Below are 22895 nucleotides of genomic sequence, written 5' to 3' on the forward strand. Positions count from 1 at the left end.
TACAAATTAAAGACAACATGAAGAGAAAGGAGTACAAGACTGCAAAGATAAAACAAAAAGACCCTAAACTAAAGATCCTAAAGATCACGAAAGAGAAACTAAAAATCGTGAAAATTATTATACTAATGAAGAAGTTTGAACCAAGTAGAGACGCATGACGGTTGCATCAAGAACAACACTCAACCATGGTGATCAAGAAATTATTATGATGGATCCATCATCTTTAAGCCGAGAAGAACCCTTTTAGTGTTATGGAGATTGATGATGAAGAAACAGTTACCCAAACCACCATCGTTGTTCAAATCTCTTTGTTTTACTCCAACATGGATAATATTACATCCAAAAGATATAAAAAAAATAAAAAGAAAATCCCGGTTTAGGGATCCCTCCCTACGAGAGTAAAATAGAGTTTTAAAGAAGAAGTAAAGAGAGAAACAAGAAAGAAAAAGAAAAAATAGAGTTTTAAAGAAGTAAAGAGAGAAAACATTTATAAATAGAGAAAGAAGAAACTGGGTTGTGTATATATACAAATATATATATACCCCATTTATAATATTTTTTAACACGAGATTTCCAGAAAATATAAATATTCTCATACTCTATTTACTGAAATGAGCGTGAATATGGGACAAAAAAAAAACATGAACGCTTGGGCCAAATGTGCCGAAGACGAACTTTTTTAAAGAAAAACCTAATAAGACGACCAAGCGGAACACCAACACGCTAATAAGTGCGAAATGATGTTTTATTGAGTTCTAAAGTCAGAAACTGGTTTTCAACAACAAAAAACCAGGAACTAGGTTACTCCAATTTTTAAAGTTGATGTGCTACTTATTTTTAAAAAATTAAACTGTTTGTCCTAATAATATTTTTCGTGCCTTTGTCACGTGTTAAACCTAATCCTAATAAACATTCAAGGTATACCGACTAAGTAAAGGCCACATTAGCTTATAATATCTACATCTTTGGGTAAGTACTAAAAATAAAGGCCACACGCCTAACTACCACCATGGTTGCTAAAGCAAATTTAAGTTTATTTTTGGTAGGTGATGCTTGATTGGAACGGTTGATGTCAATACTTTCCAATCTATGTGTGTACACGACTCCTTTGTCCCATTTGAAGTCGTCTCATACAATTTGCATCTTGCTAATCTACTTGCACAAACTATAGGATTATGGCTACCAACTCTCAAAAAAAAGGTTACCATATTTACTTGATATAATTTCGTAGCGATTAACCCTATATAATTTTTAGGGGTTTCTACAAAAGGTCTAAAAAGTATGGTCAGTAAGAGAGAAATTTGAGTCCGAAAAATAATAAATGAAAAGTCTGAAAAATCAGGTTGAACTGACAAAAAGTGACATCATCATACTTTTGTGTCAGAAAAATTGTTAGTTCTGGTACATAAAAAATTGTACAACAACATGTTTGCCCTTGCATATCACATAATTCACAATGCAAGACGCCGTATTTCTACAAACAAGGTAAATTTCCAATACATAATCTATGCACAAGTATATTTCCAAATGTTCGTCCTTTTCATCTGGGATTCAACACAGTGCAGAAACTCGTGCATAATACATTTTGAAATATCTTGTACGTAACTTAACCTTTTTCGTCTGCCATAAGCTGCCAAGTCGTTGTACATTTGACACCACCCATGCGCTCTTTACATTCATGTAAACCCGACCCAAAATCACGTACATTCATGAAATTTACATTTTACTCTTCGAGATGTGCATAAGCACATCAAAACCTAACTTGACTTAGCATGTCAGCTCCAAACATGATATTTGATGTTTCGTACAAGATATTTCAAAATGTATTATGCACGAGTTTCTGCACTGTGTTGGATCCCAGATAAAAAGGACGTAACTTAACCTTTTTCGTCTCCCATAAGCTGCCAAGTCCTTGTACATTTGACACCACCCATGCGCTCTTTACATTCATGTAAACCCGACCCAAAATCACGTACATTCATGAAATTTACATTTTACTCTTCGAGATGTGCATAAGCACATCAAAACCTAACTTGACTTAGCATGTCAGCTCCAAACATGATATTTGATGTTTCCTTTTTGTTTCGGGCGTGAATTTTTTTTCTTATTAAGAGATAACTTTTTGGACCAAAAACTAATTTCGGGTATAGTTTATTAGTTAAGAGATTTAAACTTATAATGTGCAAGTCATATAACATAACCTCTTAAGGGTCCAAAACAACATGTATATGAATGGAAATAAACAACAAAGGAGGCCTATTGGTCTCTCTACCTTGCGAGTTGCGACCTACCTACCTACCTACCTTTTAAGGGTCCAAAACAATTAACACATCACACACCACTTGAGTGACACTAGTCCAACACTCACTCCTCAATTCATACAACATTACTACAATGAAACAGACCAGAGAGAGAGAGAGAGAATGGGGCAGACGTGGATAAATATCTACCGCTTGGTCAACCAACATTCCCTAATTTACAAGTAGTCACACATCTAGCCGTTCGTCCAACCTAACTCTCTCATATAAAGTTCACATTTTCTCTTTCACTTTTTTTCACTACTCTCATTTCACTATTCTTTTCCTTCTACCCCTAAAAAACAAACAATCACTAAACAAGTAGTTAGTACTAGTTTAGTGAGTGAAAATGGTATCAGTTCAAGAAATCAGGGATGCTCAAAGAGCTCATGGACCAGCCAATGTTCTTGCCATCGGGACGGCTACCCCTGCGAACTGCGTCTACCAAGCCGATTACCCTGACTACTACTTCCGTATCACCAACAGCGAACACATGACCGATCTCAAAGAAAAATTCAAAAGAATGTGTACGTATATATTTATGCCTCTTCTTTTTGTAAAATTGTGTAGTTATTTATCGTCTCGGTCATATGCATTATATAATACAAAATTTAACTACTATCATTTGATTATTATAAATAAATTTTGGTATTTTTTGTGTAATATTATATTCCGTCTGACGAAATTTACAGGCGAGAAATCAAATATAAGGAAGCGATATATGCACATAACAGAGGAAATTTTGAAGGAGAATCCAAACACGTGTGAATTTATGGCACCATCCTTAGATGCACGTCAAGATATGGTTGTTGTTGAAGTACCCAAGCTAGGAAAAGAAGCTGCCACAAAAGCCATTAAAGAATGGGGTCAACCTAAGTCAAAGATCACTCACCTAGTCGTTTGTACCACATCAGGAGTTGATATGCCTGGTGCCGATTACCAACTTAGTAAACTCCTTGGTCTTCGACCCTCGGTTAAACGTTTGATGATGTATCAACAAGGTTGTTTTGCTGGTGGTACCGTTCTTCGTTTAGCCAAAGACTTAGCCGAGAACACCGCTGGAGCCCGTGTACTCGTCGTTTGTTCTGAAATCACAGCTGTTACTTTCCGTGGACCAAATGATTCTCACTTGGACTCACTTGTGGGTCAAGCACTTTTTGGTGATGGTGCAGGTGCTTTGATTATCGGGGCCGACCCTGATGTTTCCATAGAACGCCCACTTTTTGAAATTGTGTCGGCAGCTCAGACGATTCTCCCTGACTCACACGGTGCTATCGATGGACATTTACGTGAAGTAGGTCTCACTTTTCATCTATTGAAAGACGTGCCCGGGTTGATCTCGAAAAATATCGAAAAAAGTTTAGACGAAGCCTTTGCTCCAATTGGTATAAAGGATTGGAACTCACTGTTTTGGATCGCTCACCCTGGCGGTCCAGCGATTCTTGACCAGGTTGAACTTAAACTCGGTCTCAAGGAAGAGAAACTCAAAGCGACACGGACCGTTTTAAGTGAGTATGGAAACATGTCAAGTGCTTGTGTGCTTTTTATTCTTGATGAAATGAGAAAGAAGTCAATTGAGGAAGGAAAGTCAACTACTGGTGAAGGGTTAGAATGGGGTGTCTTATTCGGGTTCGGACCAGGTCTGACCGTCGAAACCGTGGTGCTTCACAGTGTTCCTACTGTTACAACTCAGTGATTTTGAGTCGGTTATGAATCGGAGTAAAAGAACAAAAAACTCTAGCTGAAATGTGAAGGTTGGGGTTGATGGGGGTAAAAAATGATATATTTATGGGTGTTTGCTATTTCATGTGATGTGTTTGTTTTAAAAGTTAATGGTGTAATGGTGTGGTGACTGGTGAATAAAAGGAAAGGGTCTTTTCACTCTCCTTTGTCTTTTGGAAGTCTATATTATCCTAGTTAGTATTATTTGTTCCCTTTTAAGTTGGGTAAGTTTATCACTTCAGAAATTCAAATTTATTTGAGTAATTATATATCTTTGTTGTTATTGTTTTAATCTTTATATCGTTACATTTTTTTTTTACTGTTAATACGTATATATAATTGAGTCATCTTCTTAGACCAACAAGATGTGAATATTTTCAAATACAACTTTAACCCGATAGATAAGTAAGTTAAGGCGAGTTAAACTCCCCTTACAATCACAATTTCTTTTCTTTTTGGTAAAAAAGTAAAAAAGAAATTCTTAAATTTTCCCCATTAAAAAAGTCAAATGGTTAGATATGTTACTAAACTTAATGGCATTTATAGGTCCTCTACAAAATATATATTCAAATATTCTTCGTCATTGTGTAATTCATATTTATTGGAATACTTAAGTTTTTTGCTGACGACTGCATCATCTTCGGTCAGAACACACTAGAGAACGTTTACAACCTCAAACAGATCCTCAAAACTTTTAGTGATGCTTCTGACCAAATGATAAATTACGCTAAATCCACTATCTTTTTCTCCAAAAACTCTCATTCTAAATTCAAAAGGATGATCATCTACAATCTCAAAGTTCGGCAATCCTCTTCTCTTGGCAAGTATGTGGGAACCAACCGCTTCATTGGTGCTAACAAAAAACAAGCTTTCTCCTCCCTCCTATCTCAGATTTAGAATAAATTTTCCAACAAACAAATTTCTTATTCCTAGTTGGTCGTTATGTGGTTATCTCCACAATTGCAACGGTTGTTCTCTGGTACCAAATGCAGTGTTTCGCCCTTCCCAAAGGAATAAGCAACAAAATTAAGATCCTCCAAAGGTCCTTCTGGTGGGGAAAATTCAAAACCATCTATACTATTAACTGGTCCTCCATTTGCCTTCCGCGCCAATTTGGGGGAATATGATTCCGCCTTTCTCATCTTAACAGCTAAGCTTTTCTAGGCAAGCTTGCTTGGTGCAAGATTAAGAACCCTCAGCCCCTTTGAGCGAAATTGTTTAAAGTCGAGTACTTTCCGAAAGAGTCAAAACCCTCCAGTCCCAAATCTAATCACTCTTGGATTTGGAAATCCATTTGCAACACTTTAACCAGGTTTCAAGCTTAATCTTCTGCGATGTTAATCAGGGCACTCACATTGTTATCTGGCATGATTATTGGATTCCTGATCATCCTCCACCTATTCCTAACATCAGGAACGTCAACCTTAATCAGGTGGCCCAACTCATATACAGTAACACGTGGAACATAAATTTAATTAATCAGTGTTTTACTATTGATATTGTTAATGTCATTCTAAGTATTCACCTGCAGGAAAACAACGAGGGCACGGTAAGATGGTCGTTAATGAAATCTAGGTAACTACACTATCAGTTCCATGTACCATAATTTAAGGATTACAAGGAATATTAACCAAAATGATGGTGTTAATTGGAATTTCATCTAGAATATCAACATGACCCTAAAATGAAGTTTTTTCTATCAAAAAGTATGCTCAGCCCGCCTCCAGGGACTCCCACTTGAACCGCATGTGAGAGAAATTCTAATTTCTCTCTCCACGTGACTAAACATGTGAGATGATAGAGAAACTCTTGTTTCTCTCACATGCGGTTCAAGTGGAAATCCCTAGAGGCGGGTTGTGTAGCCTTGTTGTTTTTCTATAGAAATGTTGTACAAACAGTCTACCGATGCGAGGAAAGATTGGTAAATTTATTAGTAACTCCTATATTTGTCCATATTGCAACCAGAACGAAACTATTAATCATGCTTTACTACATTGTTGTTACGCTAGACCAATTTGGTTTTACTTCAAAATACTGACAGGTAATATCACCAACCACAAGGATTGGATTCTTAACTGGAAGTACCTTGATGATTATTTAATTAACCTTTATGCTAAAAGTTTATGGTTTATTTAGAAGGCAAGTGTGAGAAATGCTTCTCCTTGCAGTCTCAAACACCTATGCAGGTTATTATCAGAATCAAAGCTACCCCAACTAAGATAATGAAATCAACTTTTAAAGCAGACAAAAAAGCTAGAGAGAGAGAGCAAGTAAGAGAGAAATTTGGTTCATAGTTTTGAGCGGTGTTTAATTTCTCGGTCGTCGAAGATCTAGTATAGAAGGTTAATTTCTATGCGGTACCATCTTGGGACGAACTTGCGGGTTGTGTTAGTCGTCTTCATCTATCCTTCAATAAAGATTTCTTGTTCGCCCGAGGACGTAGGCTTTAAAGCCGAACCTCGTTAAATTCTGTTCGCATATTTGGTTTTGACTTAGCTTTTAGATTAATCTTCATAATCGGATCAATTTCTAGGATAGGTTCGATAGCTTCCGCGACTTTTAGTTATAACAATTGATCATCTCCACATTGAGAACGATAATATCAATGTGATTAGGCATCTCCAAGACTCTAGTATATTAGTTTAATGGCAATCAGGTAAGCAAATTGAAGACATCCTCAACTTCAAAGATAACTTCACAAACATCATCTTCTCTTACACTGCGAGACAGAATAACAAGATGGCTGACTCGTTGGCCAGATGGAGCAGGAAAAACCGGCAGAACGCACATGGCACAATCTCTAAAAGTTAATTTCATGCTCTAGCTAGTGTTTTGATGTATCTTCTCTTCATCAAAAAAAAATTCTTTGGGTTTTTATTAAGTAAAAGTCTAACTATTTGTCTCATATTAAATTTTCTCTCCAAAACAAGAAAAAAAAAATCACTCAAATATGTTTGGTAGTTAACTTTTGTTGTTGAAAAATGTCTCATATTTAGTTATGTCAGGAAAATCATTCACTAATTCATTAAATGTTTTGCTTACCTAATAGTGATTTTTATAACAGGCCTGCCTTTTAAGAGATCTCTAATGCAAAACTCAAAGAAATCTCTATTCGTCCTAGTGTCAGGTTCCAATTGAGATTCTCACTCCTAGGTGGCGAAAATAGAGATTCTCAATTTTTTTGTCATCAATGCAAAACTCTAAACTTATCTTATTTACTTACGTGACATAGTTATTCTTGTTAATAAATAATTAATTATTATATATAATATAGAAGGTCGATTTCTATTGGTTGAAAAATCAAATATTGATGAGTTGGACAATTGGAGATATCTTAAAAGGACACTCTAAAAATAGATAGTCCTCTTGAGATATCTCTATTTCAGCCTCGACATGTCATCTTACAAATCTAAATAGAGTGTTGATTGAAGAGAGTTTTTAAGAAAAAAACTCTAGAAACCATGTGCGGCTCTGAATTTAAGATTGAGCGTCGCATTGGAAATGCTAAAAGGTACATGGTACATTATACAAAATTTCAATTTAACTAGTCGGACTTCCACTCCTCTAGCTAGTTGTGCCTATTAAATTAAAAAAAATAGGGTCATTCTATAAAAAATTTAAATTTTATTAAGTCAAAGTTCAACACAATTTACAGATTGTACTCATCCCAAAAATTTTAACTTAAAAATGAAACATTTTTGGGAAATTTTATAGGGCCCTCTTATTTTTGTTAAAAGGCCTCCTCGTTAATTTATTGACTTGGTAAAGAGTCATTGAGCTTGTTTGGTTAAAGGGCCCCTATGCAGTGGTTTAAAATACCCACTTTAAGGGTGTATATCACTTACATTATCAATCTACATGCCTCAACCTAAATCTCTCCAAAACTCAAATCCCTGAACATTCCTCTTCTTCCACTTTGGTGATAACCAAACTTTCAAAAAACTAAACCTAGTGTTTGAGGAAAATGAAAGAGGAAGAGATGAAGATGAAAAGAGGGAGAGAGAACGAGAGAAAAACCGAGAGAGAATGATGGAGAGATAAGGATGAAAATAGTCATAGAAGTGATAGATTTTAGAGAGAGATATAGAGTAAGATAGAGAGAAGATAAACTGAAGAAGAAGAAGAAAATGAAACAGAGCTATTGGTGCTACTGGCCCAATTTTTAGTGGGCTCAGGGTGAATTATGCAACATTTACAGCTCGAGCCTATCGTATTTGCCACCAGTAGGTTATCGGTAGGGTGCTACCTGAAAGTTCACTTGGGGATTTTCTTCTTCTCTTGATTTTCACCCGCCTCCAGACGAAATGCTTCCAAATAAGGTCCGCAAATCTTCTTGCTTGTGTTGCTAACCAGTGGATGCAAGTATTCAAACAATGTAATTTCAAAAAATCGAAAATTACCAAACCTAAGGTTATGAGGAAGATGAAAGAGGAAGAGATGAAGATGATAAGAGGGAGAAAGAGATAACAAGAGAAAAACAGAGAGAGAATGAGGGAGAGATGAAGATGAAAATAGCGGTAGTGATAAATGTGATTGATTTTATAGAGAGATAGAAGATAAACTGAAGAAGAAGACGATGAAACAGAGATTATGATCGATGAAGATGAAAGAGGGGTGGGCCTTTTGATTGGTCAAGGGACTTTTTCTTGGTTTGAATATTTTTTACCTAGCGACGTTAACTTTACCGTTAGGTCAAACTAGAAAAGGAAGATTGTCTTTTTCTGCAGGGCCCTTCTAACCAAAATGGGAGATTTGGAGGAGCCTTTATAGGAGGGGTCTTTTTAACAAAAAAAAAAAAAATGGGGGGCCTATCAAATCTCCCATTATTTTTTTTTAGTATATCTTTATCATATGAAAACAAATAGGACTTTGTAGGTGCAATTCACCTCTTTTGACATAGAGTGGCTCAATTGGACAAGTCTAGAGGTACAGTATCCACTAGTATCCTAACCTTGACAATACATGCTAGACTCAACTTTATGAATCATTCAGCAATGATGGAAAGTTTCATGGGCATCACTGAAATTGCTCTGCCCAAACCCATATAGCTTACTTGTTGGGCTTGGGTTTGATTCATTGCCTACAAAATACATTGATTTTGGGCTTATGGAAAGGCTCAAACTAATCAAATTGTAATTGACTTGGACCTAAACAACAACACCATAGAAACAGAGCTCAATTTTAAAGGCACTCTGGTAAGTGTTAAAGGCGTCTTCCTCTTGACAAATTTGAAAAGGGGTTTGTGAAGGAAGGAGACGCTTCCCGTGTACCCAAAGTGTTAAAAGCACCTTCCAGATACACCCAAGGGTTGGTAGGCTGTAAAGACGGGAAATGGTGGTGGGTCAAAGTCAAAATCCAGATCACATTAAGGATGAAATTTTAAATAAAATTATTGGTTATTATCACGGAGTGAGGACCACATAATTGTCTAAAGAATTATTAATGATTAGCATGTGAAAATAGGATGTCATGGAATAACTACCTCTTCTTAAGCTTCTCTTTTATGATAATTCAAAGATCCTCATGTGCTCCTTCTTCAACAAACATTTAGATACTACAAGATAGAGACCTAGAGAAATATATATATATATATATAGAGAGAGAGAGAGAGAGGGAGAGAGAAAGTACGCGGCTTCAGATCTGAAAAATCTCTTCTTCCTCGTGAGCTCGGCCGAAATATAATCTCTCATATTTATATACCTCAACCTTATCTCCTCCCCAAAATCGATTTCTTTATTAATCAAGAGCTAACTAAATTTGATTGTGCACACAAAAGAACATACACATTACATCTACATTTGGCTCATGTGGGTGGCTTATAATATTTCCCAACTTGATGTATATAAACATTAAAATAATACGTGTATATATATATTACATTATATAATATTGTATATATTTTAATTTTATCGAATCCTTAAAATCACTGTTATTATCTCTTAGTTGGTGGAGTACATGGTAAACACAATAGAATCGTGATTTCAGTTAGTCAGCCAATATAATTAACCTGTGAGTCTGCGATTGAATAAAAATTTACCAGACCAAATAATAATTAAAATGAAGCTACTATTGGTCTCGACATAATGCCTGATTAACTACTACCCCCTAGGCATTATTTGTTGCCTATTTATCTAACTACCTTGAATTAGTTAGTCTAGCTTAGATATGGAATCCATGTGTTAATCTCGATTAAGGTTAAAGAATTAGTCTTAAGTAATTTAAAAAATGCTTTGACTTTCAATAATTGTAGTATTATAATAATAAATAATAGTTGTTATTATTGATTGGTTTTAAATACAGGTGAGCAAATTAGTGTTCTGACTGGACGGTCGTGCAACTCAGGAGGTCAATGCGTCAGATCAACCGGGCCCGACATCTGTACAGTCAATGGTCAACATGACAGAATAAGACCCATTTGATAAATGCCCGACCCGACACCTTAAAACGGGTTTTTTGTAATCAATAATCAATAGGGTAGGCAAGGCCGCAAGGATTACTATCTTTGGTCCGGAAAACATGGGCCCAATGACACCATCGACACAAACCCGTTCCAATTGCATAAAACCAGTGTTAGGAAACGGGGAAGAGAGAAAGATAATACAAATGAGAAATAAAAGTTTAATTCAATGTCTTGTTACGACTAACGTAGATCGCAGTCGCTTTCTCGAAAGAGAAAAGAATACAACTGAGAAATAAAAGTTTAAATCACCACTCCACATGACTTTCAATATTCTTTTATTCAAAAAAATATGATGTGCTCTAAAACAAATTACTACTCACTATTTTAAAAGTTGGAACAACCTCCCCACTAGAATAGACTATTTGGCTTACTAATGGACAGTACATAGTATTTAGACAAACATGCAAGACCCTAGATACACTAGAAGATTTTAGAAATGCCAATAACATTATCTTTAATGCAGAAACAAATGGAAGTGTCTAGCTAAATTCCGTAGTAGTCAATTTTAAAGATTGTTTCTGCACTTTTCATAAAAACCATCATAACTCTTTCTATAAAATAGTGGTTCGTTTTGCATTTGAAGAATAAAAAACTTATCTGACACAACGGAATATCTAAAAGAACCTTAGATCTTTGTCTAAAGACTATAGAACCGAAACTAAGAAGAATTAATTAAAATACTGAACTTTATTGATTAAATTGAATGAATAGAACAACTCCTACGTCTCCCTTTAAATAGCCCTAGGGTTTCATTAACCTAATCGAATTCAAATAGCAACTCCTAAAAAAAAAAAAAACACTAAAATCTCAAGAAAATAAGATAGTACCTAAACTAAAAACACTTACTAAAAATAGTTAAAAAAAATTACTATAGTCCATTTTGAGGACCTAAACGATGAAATTTGACATTCAAAGTGGGCCCGTTGTGGCGAAGCCACACCGAATCAGCGGAAGATTATTTCGCACCATCTCTCAAAATTTCGTTCAATTCCAACACTTGTAGCTTCGGTTTTGCCCGTTGTCGTCTGTCACCTTTATACTTGACCACATCAATTTCTTCCATGTATTTGTACTAATGGGTGAAGAATTATTATTTTTTTAATGTTTGAAGGTCGTCGGCCGGAAATTGGCCAGTCGGCGACCTTCGCTGGAGAAGACGATGAGGTGGCAGAGAGAGAGAGAGGAAGAGATGTAAGAGATAGAGTTTATGACTGTTTAACGGTGTTATAACGGTAACTGGAAAAAGGGGCCATCTGAGAATTTTTGATAAAGTTAGGGGCTAGGCAGGAAGCTGCTCACAAAGTTAGGGGCTATTGGGGAAATAACCCTTTTTTAAACATAGAATCTGCAGTACCAAATCTAGCAAATCCCGTTTCTTGTGTTCTAATATCAACTTATTATTGATTTTTATAAGCTAAGGTTCACTTTTTAATCTATTATATTAATACTGTTAGATTTGACTTTAACTTGTCTTAGAACTAATTACTGTCTTTCATTCTGACGCAGCGGAAAAACTGATAAAAGCCTTAGAACTCCGTCTAAAGACTATAGAACTGAAATTAATAAGAATAAACTAAAATACCGAATATTATTGATCAACTTGAATGAATAAAACAACTCCTAGATCCCCCTTTATATAGACTTAGGGTTTCCTTAACCTAATCAAACTCAAATAACAATTTCTAATAAATAAAATACTACTTTCCTAAACCTAATCAAATTCTAATAACAACTTCTAAACAAAATAAAATACTAGAATCTAAAACCTAAAAGGTTTCCTAAAAATATAAAACTGCTAAAAATAATAATTTTCTACTAACAAAAATATTATGCTACTAAAATAACTAGATTTTAAGATATCCAAGATACTTGGAATATCTCATGAAAATCTCCCTGCATCAGTCTCCTCCACTTCAAAGAAACTCGCCTCGAGTTTACTGATTGATTGGAAGGTTGTCTTGAATGGTACAGCCATGAGAAAACTTTGTCGTGAATTGTGCATGGGAATCACCAAGCTATCAGATTGGACGGAAGACTTTCTTAAGTCACACAAAATTTTCTGACTATAATTGTGATGTGATTCAAACTCCCTTTTCACTCCAAAAATAAACTTGTATAGATCATGAGTATAGTGATTGAAAATTACGAACTTCGATGAAGACTTTCGAATAAAATTACTTGTCAATCCATGTGAAACAATTTGAGATTCGCAAAATTCTGAGAACGGATCTTCGTATGAAGGAACTTCAATTGGACTAATGTCTGACTTCCGAAGTTTTTCACCTTCCTTTGATTCAGCTTCTTGAACAACGTCCTTTGTCTCAATTTCCTGAACAACTTCCTTTGACTCAATTGGTTGAACCACTTCTTTTAACTCAATTTTTTGAATAATTTCTTCAGAAATAATTATGTTATTGTGTAAATTGATTTTAGGAGACTTATCCTTGAACACAATAACGTCAGATTTTGCTTCATGAACAATATTGTTTGAATCGTCTATGGTGATAATTCGTGGTGGTTCAACATTCTCTAAGGGAGTCGTTTTTACCTTTTTAATAGTTAAGTGAGGTTGTTCTTCCCTCCGAAATCCAAACTTCCTATATTCCCGTTCCTCAGCTTCAATTTTTAGGGCCAAGTTGTACGCCTCCCGAATATTCCATACTGTAACTATCCCCACTTTTTCTCGCAAACTAAATTTTAATCCGCTTAGAAATCGATTTGCTACAACATCTTCATATTCTATAATGTTCTCCATATTGTTTCTTTGAGCCAGTTTTGAAAACTCCTCATAGTACTCACCCACCGAACGCAATCCTTGTCTACAGTTCTGGTAAGTCATAAACAAGTGTTGTTGATAATCTGGTGGTAAGAACCTCTCTCTCAGGTTTTCTTTCATAGACAACCAATTCTGGATTGGAGCCCTTCCTTGCCCCACTCTTTGACGTTGTAACTGATCCCACCAAACAGCAGCGCTTCCCTTCAGTCTACAAGTAATAATGTTTACCATCTGTTCACCAGGAACAGTATATGACATATTCACTTGCCGCTCAACCTCATGTAGCCAATCAAGGAACTCTTCGACCGACAAATAACCATTGAAGAGTGGTATTTCTTCCTTGATTTTGTATTCATCATAATATCTATGCGGATATAATTGGTTAGGATAATAGTTACCTCTATTTTCTTGGTTGTCAGCATATTGTTGAAGTGGTTGTGCTCTGCCTTTGTTTCCATTAACAGCTTGGTTGTGGGCGAATCCCTCAACACGTTTTCTGTTAATAGGTTGCCTAGGGTTTATGTTGACATTCAGGTTGTTAATCATCTCCATCATCTGATTTAGTTGATAACTCAAACCGTCAACTTTTACCCACAAAGCATCATTACCTCGTTCACCGTCGAGGTTTGCGTTTCTAGCTTCGTCTTCTGCCATTAAGCCAGGAGAAACCTCCCTCTTGATGCCAACTGACGCAGCGGAAAACTAATAAAAGACTTAGAACTCCGTCTAAAGACTATAGAACTGAAATTAATAAGAATAAACTAAAATACCGAATATTATTGATCAACTTGAATGAATAAAACAACTCCTAGATCCCCCTTTAGATAGACTTAGGGTTTCCTTAACCTAATCAAACTCAAATAACAATTTCTAATAAATAAAATACTACTTTCCTAAACCTAATCAAATTCTAATAACAACTTCTAAACAAAATAAAATACTAGAATCTAAAACCTAAAAGGTTTCCTAAAAATATAAAACTGCTAAAAATAATAATTTTCTACTAACAAAAATATTATGCTACTAAAATAACTAGATTTTAAGATATCCAAGATACTTGGAATATCTCATGAAAATCTCCCTGCATCAGATTCTCTCTCTGTGCTATTTAACTTGCTTATATTGATTGATTAATTGATCTCTCACCATGTTCATTTCATCTAAACAACAAGTAAACAAAATTGTGATTACCCACTTTGCTTAACTCTTCATTACTTTGATTTTACTTTTAAAAATGTCTTCTTTATATCAAAATTTGATACTTAGATTGCTTTTGATGATCAATTTGACTAGAGCTGACAATATTTTTAGGGCCTTAACTAGTCTTTGATAATTATATTATTTATATAGTTCAAAAGGATTTTTCAGTGATTAATTTGTTGTGATTCTTCAAGAAGACATCTTATTAAGGACAACCCATGTTTATATTAATATCTTATTTCATAATTAAGGAGGTAGTTGCTTAAGCTAAGGTTGGCATTATTACTACCCAATAACTGTTTGTCGAAATCTCTGACTGAATATGATGATGATGAGTTTAATACCCTTATGAATACTTATAAAACAAACACACATTACCCTTTTCTAAGTCTACATGACCCGCCTCTTTCAACTCCCACTTGAACTGCCTGCGAGAGAAACAAGGATTTCTCTCTCCGCGTGACTGAACATGTGAGAAGAGAGAGCTCTCACAAGCGGTTCACGCGGGCGTCCCGGGAGGTGGGTTGAGTATACTTTCTGTATCTAAGCCAATATTGTGAGTGACTAAGGTAAATGCTGTTTTTCATGACATGTAACTATATATGTCTAATGCCTAACCAAATCAGCTGCTAAAATTAGCTAAAGGGGAGAGTTAGCCAAACCGGAAGCATAAGGTATGGAGGAGAAACATAACCTTGATATGATATTTCTTATTAGAACACGATCGGCTATTATTCCTTGCACGGGTTGTACTAGTGTTTCTCTTTCTCTGTGATTGCTAATTTTGATTATAATGTCTTGTTCCTACATTAGATTCCTTCTTTATAGTTTTTGTACTTGTTTATTTGTTATCCACTTGCCTAGACTTTTCGAGACCACGAGTCACATTATTAACATTCAATGTCGAATATAAATTTCCGTCTAATATTATGACTTTATCTTTCTACTCCGAACTTTCACCAACTTATTATATTCTTACCCATAGAAAAGCAGAATCCAAGAGAAAAGATAAAAGGGACATCTAAACTGTTATCTTTTAGAAGAAAAAGAAGAGAAAAGTATGTCGTTATGACTCAAAGAGAAATCTAGTTACAATTTCGGGACAAGGCCACGTGTTGTAGGACCTCCATAGCTTCTATTTCCCCTACATTTCCTTCAATTTTTTTTAAATTGGTTTTCTTTGAAATACACCATTACCCAAAATCTCCTCAATAATCTGTTATTTAATCATTGACTCTCTCTTACTAGCAGCTACCAAGAAAACAGAAACACGATTCAGAAAACTCGCAGAAAAAGAGAGATACCCGAGTGAGTGGTTTAAATATAGAGGTACAAAGTGAGATAGCTGAGCAAGAGGCATTAAGTTAGTTGGAGTTGGTTCCTCTCAGACATTTTTCTCTGTGTCTTCTGAGCATCCTTCATGTTTTTTTTATTCAGTTCAACAGAATCCTGAATCTGCATAAACGCATCCTGTACTTGTATCTTTCAACTGATATAAGAGTTTAGTATCTGTTGTGTTCAGTGACTTTCTCTTAAACTACCCATTTTTGTCTCCCATCTATAGAATTCTTTTGCTTTTAAGATGCTTCCAAGTTGTGACCCTAATGACAGTGGAGGTAGTATGAAGCTTTTAGAAGACCTGACGACTAATGCTGAGTATATTCAGCAACAGATACTCGAGAAGATATTGAAACAAAATGCTGAGACAGAATATCTACGTGACTATCTTGGTGATGATGCCAACAACAAAGAGATGTTCAAGAAAAAAGTTCCTGTCGTGAATTATGAAGATGTTAAGCCTTATATTGAGCGAATTGGCAATGGTGAACCATCTAGTATCATATCAGCTCAACCCATTACAGAGCTCCTCACTAGGTATAATCGTTATAAGGAATTTCTTGACATTTCATTTAATGTTTCCTACATTTCGATCCCAAACTAAAAAAGCTTTTGTTCTTCGTACAGTTCAGGAACTTCAGGTGGACAATCAAAGATGATGCCAACAACTGCTGAAGACTTGGATAGAAAGACCTTCTTATATAATCTCTTAGTACCTGTAATGAACCAGTGAGTAACTAACATCTCTCTTCCGTGATATTAAAAATCACAAGATTAGTTTATTCGTCACTTATCTCTTTTCCCCCTTTTGGGTCTAAAATTTTAGGTGCGTAGATGGTTTAGATCAAGGCAAAGGAATGTATCTCCTGTTTATCAAACCAGAAATCAGCACTCCGTCTGGTTTAATGGCACGTCCAGTGTTGACTAGCTACTACAAGAGTAGTAACTTCAGAAATAGGCCTTTCAATAAGTTCAATATTTATACAAGTCCAGATGAGACCATTTTGTGTACAGATTGCAAACAAAGTATGTATTGCCAGTTACTCTGTGGTTTGATCCAGAGAGATGTGGTTCTTCGTGTTGGTGCAGTTTTCGCATCTGCTTTCTTGCGAGCAATCAAATTCTTGGAAGATTATTGGAAAGAATTATGTTCTAACATAAGGACAGGCAATGTCAGTTCTTGGATCACGGATTCTAGTTGCCGGGCCGCTGTAATGGACATTCTTAGGCAACCGAATTCAGATTTAGCTGATTTAATCGAACTAGAATGCAGTACGAGATCATGGGATGGGATAGTTAAGAGGCTCTGGCCCAAAACAAAGTATGTCGATGTCATAGTTACAGGATCCATGGCTCAATACATACCCACACTTGATTTCTACAGCGGCGGACTTCCTCTAGTATCGACGATGTATGCTTCATCAGAATGCTACTTTGGGATCAATCTCGATCCATTAAGTAAACCGTCTGATGTCTCTTATACTCTCCTCCCAAACATGGCTTACTTTGAATTCCTCCATGTTGAAAACAACCATGAAGAATCAAACCAATGTAATGGAGTTTCTGGTCAGAATTGTTTGGAGAAGGAGAAAGAAGAAATTGAAACTGTTGATCTTACAGAAGTGAAGCTCGGTCACTATTACGAAATCATTGTTACCACCTTGACAGGTAAGTTTTTTTTTCTCCATTCCTCAGATCTGATTCACATTTCTATTCAGTCCCTTCTGTCTTATTTTATTAAATTCCACTAAGAGTTGCCATAATTTAAAGTCTTCTACCCTCATAAATGATACCCACATGTTGTGTTGTTTCCTCCCCCAAGTACCCGACTAAAGCTCCAAACTTAGACACACAGAAAGAACTTGCATTTTTGTTTTCATGTTGTTTTGTTTCGATCTTTCTATAATGGGTACGTCCAGTATAGCGTCACTATCATCAGAATACCCGTGTGGTTATTTTTCAAGAACTTACATTTTTCATGTCATGGATGGCAAAATCACTATGTTTCCATCTTTTCAGGGCTATACAGGTACAGAGTTGGAGACATATTGAAGGTGACTGGTTTCTACAACAACGCCCCTCAATTCAAATTCATACATCGTCGAAACGTCGTTTTAAGCATTGACACAGACAAAACAAATGAAGAAGATTTACTACAAGCTGTAACAAATGCAAAATTAATACTTGAACCATTAGGTTGTCTTTTAACTGAGTACACAAGTTATGCTGATACTTCATCAATCCCAGGTCACTATGTACTTTACTGGGAGCTCAAAATGAGAGAAAACGGCGATTTGCCCGATGAACTAAATGATTCAGTAATGGAAGAATGTTGCTCAAAAGTTGAAGAATCACTTGATTCAGTATATAGAAGATGTAGGAGCAAAGATAAATCAATTGGGCCATTAGAGATAAGGGTTGTTAAAAATGGAACTTTTGATGCTCTAATGGACTTTTGTGTGTCTCAAGGTTCTTCTGTGAATCAATATAAAACACCAAGATGCATCAAATCTGATGAAACAATCAAGATTTTGGACTCAAGGGTAACTGGGAACTTCTTTAGTAGGAAAACACCTTTTTGGAAACCTTACAGAATGGAAACTAAATAATCTGCCACGGCAGTCGTATTTTTCGACGTCTTCACCGGAATCCGGCGAGGTGGTATGTGGCAGTGGTGAAGATTGTGGCACGTAGGTCAGGAATCCGTTAGAATTTGAATTTGTAAAACTTGTTTCATTTTTCTTTTCCTTTTATTTTTCCATTTTAGGGTTCTCCTGAATGTATGACCAAACTGCCATCTTAGTTTGTTGAAGAAGTTAATATTTGTTTGTGTTTATTCAAAGGAGGTGGTGTTAGTCTTTTTATCTTGTTCATAAATCATAATGTGTGGGAATTATGTCTATTTAGGAAAATACTTCATTTCATCTCAATAGTGGTAAATAAAATGAAGTTTCTTTAATCACTTTTTTTGTGGGAAATGGTAAAGGTTCGGACACGGGTTTCTTAAGTGGAAAGACGTACATATTAGTTTTAACATTCCCCATGATATTATACGAGGAGTATTGTATTTTGTTTCGTTCTTTGTCGTTTAGTTGTGAATTGATGTACAAATACAACAAATATATCAACATCTAGAGTAGAAACAAATTCATATAAGTAATGAGAGAGAAAGCTAAATGATGGTATTAATGAGATGAAAGAGGACAGCCATGAGGAAGGAGAGGAGAGAGTAAAGCCACGAGTTTGGTATTGGGAGATTGAAAAAGCTAGCTACTAGCAATTTCCCACCCTATATGAAATGTCATTTTCAGATTTTAGTTTTTGCACGATCACAAATTACATTCCTCATATGCCCCCATCTTGTCACAGGTTCACAGCTACCTACTATGCCGTTTCGCATTTATACAAACAAAACGAATATGTGGTGTTCTCGATACCCTCTTAACTAACTAACCAACTTTATGAGTGTATAAGTAGTATATGTGCAAGAAATATACTACTTATACACTCTTATTTTTCATTTAAGTTTCCTGCAGATTATATGTATATATATTTATATGGCCGACACTTTAGTTCTTGATATTCTGTATTCACAATTGATTTGTTCGCATGCCACAGATATCATAAAATAAAAATACTATTACTCAAACTACATTTTTTTTTAGATAGGTGAGTTTCGAATTTTAAGAGGTGTCGAGAATCGTTTCAGTGTGTATCAAAAGAGGCTAAAAGTCGATGAGGGTTCGATGAGTCAAAGCCAATATTACTGGATTTTAGGCAGGCGACTAGGCGAGATAAACACTAAATGTAATTGCCCACAGGTAGCAATCACATCGGACCGTCCGTTTTTAAAGTCATTTCTAGCCAACTTTATGGAAAAGAACTCGATATGAAGTTTTGAAATGCTTATTCGTCTTTGGCGCTACGACTGAATCTTATATGGATTCCTATTGTTTGGTTGAGGGCGAAGGGTTTTCAGCAAGTAGAGGCGGAAGAATTGGGTTCGGAACATTCATCTTTAATGTCAGCTCAAAGTTTCTGAAAGTTTATCGCTAGAAATTAATTGCAGCAAAGAAAACAAGGCTTTACTAATTTCCTAAAGTTTAAATTACCGAGTTACATGAGTACAATAGACAATCAGTCATCATATATTAATAATCTTACAAACATCATAAAAATGATACATGACCATAAATGTCATGATAGTGGTCAAATTTATACACCCTACTATGTAGAAACTATTTTAAAGACCATTATGTATATCCTTGGATACATAATTAATAAATGTTGGATTTTCACTTTTATCGATCATTGTGACGTAAGAAATTTTCACGTCCGGAATTTTCAATTAGATGCATTATAGCTGGAGGAAGACTACATGTACAAAATAATGTTAGTAGTATATTGTTTGTTGATAACATAGAGGAGTATCTAGCTAGTTGCCTAACAAATACTGTTTAGGAACATGCCAATGTTTCATTCCAAACATTTGATCAGTATCCTCTGATCTTGATGGGAACCCAAAACCATGCATCTATATATGTCTACTACCATCACTCATTTTGTGTGAGAGTAATTTGTCCAAGTCTCTATACGTTTGAATGGTGGTGAAACAAGGAGTACCTTGATCATATAAGCAAGATATTTCAAGAATACTCAATGTTATCCATTTATTTCCATGATATTTTCAAAGATCAAACATATTACTATTTATAGAAATGATGAGGGTAAGTGGGGAGCTATATGAGAGAAAGTGACAACACCCAAATTAATGTCCTTGTCTTGACTCAAATTTTGGAGGCTTCCTAACATCCATATATGATATATGTATGCTCTCACACACTCACTCTCTCTCTCTCTAGGTGGAGTTATTTGGGTCCCATCAAGTGTGTCTTGTGTGTGTGTGAGGGAGGGAGAAGAAGAAAAGAGTTAGAAATCTTTTGGTGAGAAAATGACTTGTCCTAAGAAAAAAACCTATACATATACAAGTTGTCAAGTAGAGTACCCCATATGCGGGTATTGATGTTTAAAGACAATTGAAAAGAGAGTTCTAGACTAGTTTGGTTGTATTTGACATTATAAATCCATGCTAGCTTTCTCCAAATTCAATGAACAGTTAGGTTCAAAATTAAGAGAGTAGTTGATGATGGAAAATTCATTACTCATGCATATAAATAATAAAAACACAAATAATGAATTAAACCAAGATCTCTATTTGATGAATTAAAGAGATGTAAAAGGTTTTAGGTACTTACCCGAATCCATAGCTTGAAGATACAATAGATTTCCTTGTTAACCCTAATTTTTGGATAATATCTTCTAAACCTTGAGAATGGACGTTGTTTCTGATTTCTCAAAAATGAGAGTTGGGAAAATCACGTCTCTCATGACGAGTAGACCTTAGTTACCCACTTATTGGGACCCGCAAGAAGCTGAGTTTCTTTGCTTTCTTTCGTCACAGTAGTTGAAAAAAGAAAAAGTAAAAGCAGCGGACCAGTAGTCCCATTATCTCCTCTGGTTTAGGGATTTGTTCTGAATAATATGGGAACTGCCTAGGAAGTTACTAGCAGTTACCCAAGTAATTATTAAAGAGCCCATTATTCTTTGATAATTACTTTTGAGCGCTCTACACATGACATATTGCTAATACGCTCCCCACACTTCAAACTGATATTTTGTGGTCCATAATGTATAAATTAATTAGATCACATTTTGGGACCCTTAAGTGAAATAACATGTATTATGTAATTAATACATATATTAGTCCACATTAGTCATTAGTATTAAAAATACTAACAGTTGATCTTTTGCAACGGAGGACTGCTTGGTTGAGATTCTTTGTATACATATATGCATGTTGGTCATATACGATCGCGACCTAGTAACTTTATTTTTATGAATTGACATTCTTATGGTGCTAAACTATTTTGACTTACAATATCTATAGCCAAATCATGGATATATAGCTAATTCATCAACCGTGCTAACCTTGGTATGGAAGTTATGCATGAACGTAATGCTCACAGTTTCCCTCTAGACCTAGCTGATGTCGAAGCTCCATCTATAAATGGGTAAGACTTCGGTCTTAGTGTATATGAATCCTTGAAGTTAAAGGAGAAACGGGGTAATTACATAAGCACCTTGGTATCCTTTTTATTGTCCCCCCCAAATGAAAACTTGTTGACTTGTTCCACCAACTTGGACCCTAGTACCATTTTCTTGAAAACAAGTAGAGGAGAAAAGATAAACAAGAGAGGAAGATAAAACAGTGAGGGAGATGAAGATAGTGCGCGTGAAGGTAAAGATGAAGATAATGGGAAGAAAGAGAGAAAAATCAAAATCAACTGATTTCGAAATACTAGAGGGGTTGGATGTCTCTTTCTCTTGTAAAACTTGTATTTTTTTGCTGTGGTGCCTTTAGCTAGGGATTGGGTTTGTAAAATCCCCAGTGCCTTTTTTTTTCATTTTGGGAAATCTTGTATACGCCAAGGATTCTTGCTGGGAAATTTTAAATGCACCATTTTTGTTTGAGAAATCCATTTATTATATGCCCTCACAGCAAAGGATTTTTCGTTTCCGAAAAAAAATGTGAGTGAGAATGCAGTCCATTTAAAAGAAAAAATGTGATTGTATATAAAAAAAATGGTAACATGTCCCTTTACACAATGCTTTCACAGTGATAAGTTAACCGAGTCGTGTGTTAGTTATTGCGGTGTGTATAGCACAAACCACGTTGTGTATAAATTTTCTTTTCAACCTTAGTTCATGGAAAGTTCAAAGGGTTCTTACACTCTTATGGGCCAATTGACCAATGTCTGCTCAGACCATTTTAAACGAAATGAGATTTTGATCACGATGACGAGCATGCTCTTAAGGAAAATGCTCTTTAAGGAAAATAATCTTATATTATAAATACTTATCTATGCGAGGAAACAAAAGCAAAATATATAGTCGCTTGCAGAATGTGAAGTCAAAAACCACTCTCTCTAGCTCCTACTAAACTTTGAGTGTACAGTACAGATAGTCTATCATCAAATTTTGTTATTTGTTGGCTATGTCAACTCGATCAAGTCACAATACTGCTTTTCTTTTTGTTGAAACA

At 35.4% G+C, this 22895-nt stretch overlaps 2 protein-coding genes across 2 annotated transcripts; both read left to right on the forward strand.

Annotated features, from left to right (window-relative positions):
• Positions 1-2335: 2335 nt before the first annotated feature.
• Positions 2336-4311, forward strand: LOC147542383 (chalcone synthase-like). The gene is made up of 2 exons (XM_086632531.1): positions 2336-2824; positions 2990-4311. The coding sequence occupies exons 1-2, from the start codon at positions 2647-2649 to the stop codon at positions 3991-3993; spliced, it is 1182 nt and encodes a 393-aa protein (XP_086488657.1). The 5' UTR covers positions 2336-2646; the 3' UTR covers positions 3994-4311.
• A 10080-nt stretch (positions 4312-14391) lies between these two features.
• Positions 14392-18635, forward strand: LOC147542384 (indole-3-acetic acid-amido synthetase GH3.17-like). Its single transcript, XM_086637154.1, has 4 exons — positions 14392-16330; positions 16421-16522; positions 16620-17461; positions 17813-18635. Exons 1-4 carry the CDS (start codon positions 16038-16040, stop codon positions 18400-18402), a joined length of 1827 nt encoding a protein of 608 aa, XP_086493280.1. The 5' UTR covers positions 14392-16037; the 3' UTR covers positions 18403-18635.
• Positions 18636-22895: the final 4260 nt, after the last annotated feature.

The sequence above is a fragment of the Eschscholzia californica genome, unplaced genomic scaffold, assembly GCF_041429995.1.
Source record: "Eschscholzia californica isolate CP2 unplaced genomic scaffold, dmEscCali1.0.p SCAF_4, whole genome shotgun sequence".
Lineage (NCBI taxonomy): Eukaryota > Viridiplantae > Streptophyta > Magnoliopsida > Ranunculales > Papaveraceae > Eschscholzia > Eschscholzia californica.